Source organism: Wolffia australiana, chromosome 12 (genome assembly GCF_029677425.1).
Source record: "Wolffia australiana isolate 7733 chromosome 12, ASM2967742v1".
Classification (NCBI taxonomy): Eukaryota; Viridiplantae; Streptophyta; class Magnoliopsida; order Alismatales; family Araceae; genus Wolffia; species Wolffia australiana.
Window position 1 is genome coordinate 16,178,123 of NC_135846.1, and position 4,089 is coordinate 16,182,211.

Sequence of the window (4,089 nt, forward strand, 5' to 3'; positions counted from 1 at the left end):
GTCCATTAGAAAAAATGAAACACAACAGACGTTCAGATGACGGAACGGGGGCCTTCACCACCATGGTCCACGGCCTCGCCCTCCACAACCAACCCTGCGCCGCCCTCCGTTGCTTCTGCCGCATCCCCCCCCCCTCCCGGCGCCGTCGCCTTCTATGCTGCCCTCAAGGCCTGCCACGTGTCCTGCCTCGCCGCGCCCGCTCACGCCTCTTCCACCAGATCTGCGATCCCCGTCCCGAGCACGTCGACCTCTTCGCTGGTGCGTCGACCCACGCTGGGCAGCTCGCCGTTTACGCCACCTCCGTCGTTTGGCAGCGCGGTGATGCTAGTTAAAAAAATAAAATGTCATAAGATTTTAAGTTTCTTATTCATATTTTTATTAAATTCGTCATCCAAAAAAGTCATCCGTCATCCTCCGTCGTCTGTTCCTCATTTCAATCGTTAGTCATCTGTCACAGATGACGGATGACCAATGATGGATATCTAAAAGCTATCTGTTCAGTCATCCGTCCAACGCTCAGGACGACAACGGATAGTGAAAAGCTATCCATTCAATCATCCGTCCAAGGCTCTGGACAATGACGGATGACGTTTAGTCATCCGTCCGCCAGTTCTAATCATTTCCCCCTAAAAAATGCATCAAAGGTGAAGCGATCCGGCCGCATTAGGTTAGGGAGCTGGGCGATAAAAGCTCTTCCGTATCCCAAAGCGCGCTGCCCTCCTAGGCGCGCAACACTAAGTAATCCAAGCCAACCCACATTACTGACTAACGGTGGATAATCATCTTTCTTAGAGGTACTAAATACAACTCCATGAATGAGCAAAATGAAGGTTGCGTTAATGATAAAGATCTCTGGGGAAACCGCTAAAAAAAGATTGAACATGTAGGAGGGAGGTTCTGATTTTAATCAGAAGAATTCTGCTTTCATTTCTTTCAGAACTAAGCACTGAGTTACTTACGGTTCCTCACCCTTAAAAGAACTGAAAGAAACAAATTCTGAGAAATCAGACCTTTTCATTTCTTGCAGAACTTATCTTGAAGATAACTTCTTCGCTCCGCGCCTGATTCATCTTCATCTTTATTGACTTCGTAACATTCATCTTCATCTTCTTTATCCGTGACTCCGCTCCCGCTCGTAAACTCTTCTGCTCCCTCGCGCCTTCAATAATTCATTTACTTCGTAAACCATATCGACCAAAAGTCCTATTAAGCTTAGCTTAGTTCTCATCGGTAAACTCTCTATGATGGAGAATTTTGCTTGTAACGACAAAAGTATGGACTTATTTTTGTAGTCTTTCTAGAGATATAGCATCGCCATATCGTATTCTCCCGACGGGGATTTTGAAGTGTCTGAGCTCCCAGTTCCAGCCAATTGACCGTTAGGTCAAGGCGCAGTGGCGTTCTGAGCGGAACTTGAAGAGATCTTCCGCTTGCATACCAGCTATCAGATAGTCTATGGGTGTAGGTTACGAAGTAAATAACATAATCATTCGGTTATGTTTACATAATGTCGAGTTCATGCTGAACCTTCATCGGGTTTATAAGAATGGGGTGCGAGAGGATTAGATGGCTTAACTTCGTTACCTGGAGGCACAGTCCCTGGAGCAGGTTGATTAACGGTGTGATGAAACGGCCATCCCATCCTTCAGTGCACACCGGGGAATCAGTCATCACCTTCCCTATCTATCCAGGCCAACTGCAACCAGACGATTTTCTCCCACACAAGCTCATCATCTTCCTCGCTCTCTTTGCATTATCCCAAGCTCCTCCAGCTGCGTAGATACTACCCATGTCCAGGAAGCTCAAGGGATCGCTCAGCCTCAGCCTCAGGAGAAGCCCAGCCACCATCTCAGCCAACTTCGAGCTTCCATGCATTCTGCACAAAGAAATAAAGCTCCCCAAATGGCTCCTCTCATCTCCTCCGGGCAGTTTCAGCACCATCCCGAGTACACGAGTCGCGTCATGAAGAAGCCCAGCTCTTCCCAGAAGACCCACCAGTACAGAGTAATGCTCCACACTGGGATTTAGTCCATGCTCCTCCACCATGCGAACGAAGCAGCCGAGGCCTACCTCCACCAGCCCGGCGTGCGAGCAAGCCGCGAGAACTTGAAGAAGAGCAATCTCGTCGGGCTTAACCCCCGCCAGCCTCATCATCTCCAGAATTTGCAGAGCTTCTTCGCCCCTGCCGTGGGCGGCGCAGGCGGAGATGACAGACCCGAAGGACACCACGTCGGGGCGGGAGATGAGAGAGAAAACCCGGAAAGCGTCGTCGGCGCTTCCGCACTTGCCGTAAGCTCCGATCATGGAGTTGCAGGTAGAGAGGTACCCGTCTAGCCCGAGCTTTACAGTGAGAGCATGGAGCTGGAAGAGCTCCCCGGCCATGGCGGAGCCCCCGCAAGAGCGGAAGACGCTCGACGACGTTATCTCGTCTGGGTTTATCCCCCTTCGCAGCATCAGCCGCAGAAGCTTCACGGGCTGGATCCCTCCGCCGCTAGATCTGCCATGGCCGACGATGATCGAGTTCCATGGCACGACGCTCTGAGAGAGATGGGCGCCGGAGAAGAAGCATCTCTCGGCTTCCTCCATGGCTCCGGACTTGGCGTACATGTCTCCGGTGGCTACCAAGAGGACGAGATCAGAGAAAGAGCAGAGCTTGATGGCCTGGCAATGGACCTGCTCCCCCAGCTGGAGGTTGAACACGCAGGCGTGCATCAAGCTGCTGAAGGTGTGCTCGTCTCCCCGCACGTCTTCTTCTCCCATGAGCTTCAAAATCTCGAGGGCTTGCAAGCAGAGATTGTTACAGGCATAGCCGTATATCATCGTGTTGAAGGTGACGAGGTCACGGATGGGCATTTCATCGAAGAGAGATCGAGCGTCGTTTGGGAGCCCGAGCTTGGCGTACGTGTCGAGCATGGCGGTGGAGACGAATCGGTGAGAGCACAGACCGAGGTTGAAGACGACGCAGTGGGCTTGCCGGCCATGCATGCGGTTACCAGTGTAAGCGCAAGAACGGAGCACACCTATTAAGGTGACGTGGTCGGGTCTGGTCCCTTCGATCATCATCTCTCTGAGGAGGAAGAAGGAAGAAAATGTAGAAGAAGAAGAAGCAGAGATGACTGTATTCCAGGAGATGATATCTCTGCGGGGCGTTTCTCGGAGAAGGGCAATGGCGGATTCGAGGTCACGGGACTCAGTGTAGAGTTTGAGCAGGAGGCTGAAAACGGAGGTCTCATGCAAGCGCCCGGACTTGATCAGACGGCAATGGGTCTGAACCGTTCGATCGATCGAGCCGGCCATTAACCCCATATAAAGGATTGGAACAGATCTCTGAGGGAAGGTTTGGAGAGAGAAGGGAGATGGAGCAAGAAGAGAGGGAAGAGCGATGGGAGGAGAGAAGCTTGAACCTTCTCGAAGACTCCAAGATCGATCAGGGTCTCTCTCTTGAAGTTGTTCTTCGTTCTTTTCTGAGATTATTTCTCGCCGTGGGTTGACGTGGAGGGATTTGGTTTCTCGCAGAGTTCTCCGAGGCCAAGCTGAAGAAGAAGGGCAGGAAGAAGCACAAACAGAAGTGGATGAAGAGGCCGACGGCGGTTCCCGAAGTTATTCTTGAGTTCTTGGACGAGGATCTCAGAGAAAACGCGCTTAGAGCTCTCGCGAACTTCCTCCTCGACGTCTCTCTCCTCTGATTACTTGTTCGTTCCCCCTTCCATCTCCTTGTTCGTGGCTAATCCGACCTTTTCTTGTGCCGCCGCAGAGATTTGAAGAAAACCCAGAAGACTATTTCCAGGCCGGACTGTTCTTGTTCTTTTCTTGCTCCACCATGGCTCTCTTGCTCTATGTCTCTCTCTTGCTCTCTCTCTCTCTCTCTATGTATATATATATATATTTCTCTCTCCCTATCTCTCTATCTCTCCTTCTATCTCTCTCCCTCTCTCTCTATCTATCTATCTTTCCTGATCAGCGTATCTATCCTCTTCTTGTCTTTCTTGATCGGGGCGTTAAAGGAGGTGGTGGATTTCCTCAAGAAGATGAGCTCAGACATGGAGATCACCTTACGATCCACCAAGCGTCTGGCAAACGTCTTGACCC

The 4,089-nt window shown here is 51.1% G+C and overlaps 2 protein-coding genes across 2 annotated transcripts in view; one reads left to right on the forward strand and one right to left on the reverse strand.

Annotated features, from left to right (window-relative positions):
- Positions 1-200: 200 nt before the first annotated feature.
- Positions 201-3,297, reverse strand: LOC144710105 (pentatricopeptide repeat-containing protein At2g46050, mitochondrial-like). Its single transcript, XM_078583762.1, has 2 exons — positions 1,724-3,297; positions 201-324 (listed from the first exon to the last, which is right to left on the reverse strand). The coding sequence occupies exons 1-2, from the start codon at positions 3,295-3,297 to the stop codon at positions 201-203; spliced, it is 1,698 nt and encodes a 565-aa protein (XP_078439888.1).
- A 35-nt stretch (positions 3,298-3,332) lies between these two features.
- The window catches only part of LOC144710721 (uncharacterized), a 4,238-nt gene continuing 3,481 nt past the window's right edge, over positions 3,333-4,089 (forward strand). Inside the window, exons 1-4 of the mRNA XM_078584557.1 lie at positions 3,333-3,432; positions 3,517-3,671; positions 3,755-3,838; positions 4,005-4,089. The exon at positions 4,005-4,089 is cut by the window's right edge and continues 8 nt beyond it. Coding sequence (XP_078440683.1) covers positions 3,357-3,432; positions 3,517-3,671; positions 3,755-3,838; positions 4,005-4,089 — 400 coding nt within the window. The 5' untranslated portion in view covers positions 3,333-3,356. The remainder of the gene's footprint in view (positions 3,433-3,516; positions 3,672-3,754; positions 3,839-4,004) is intronic.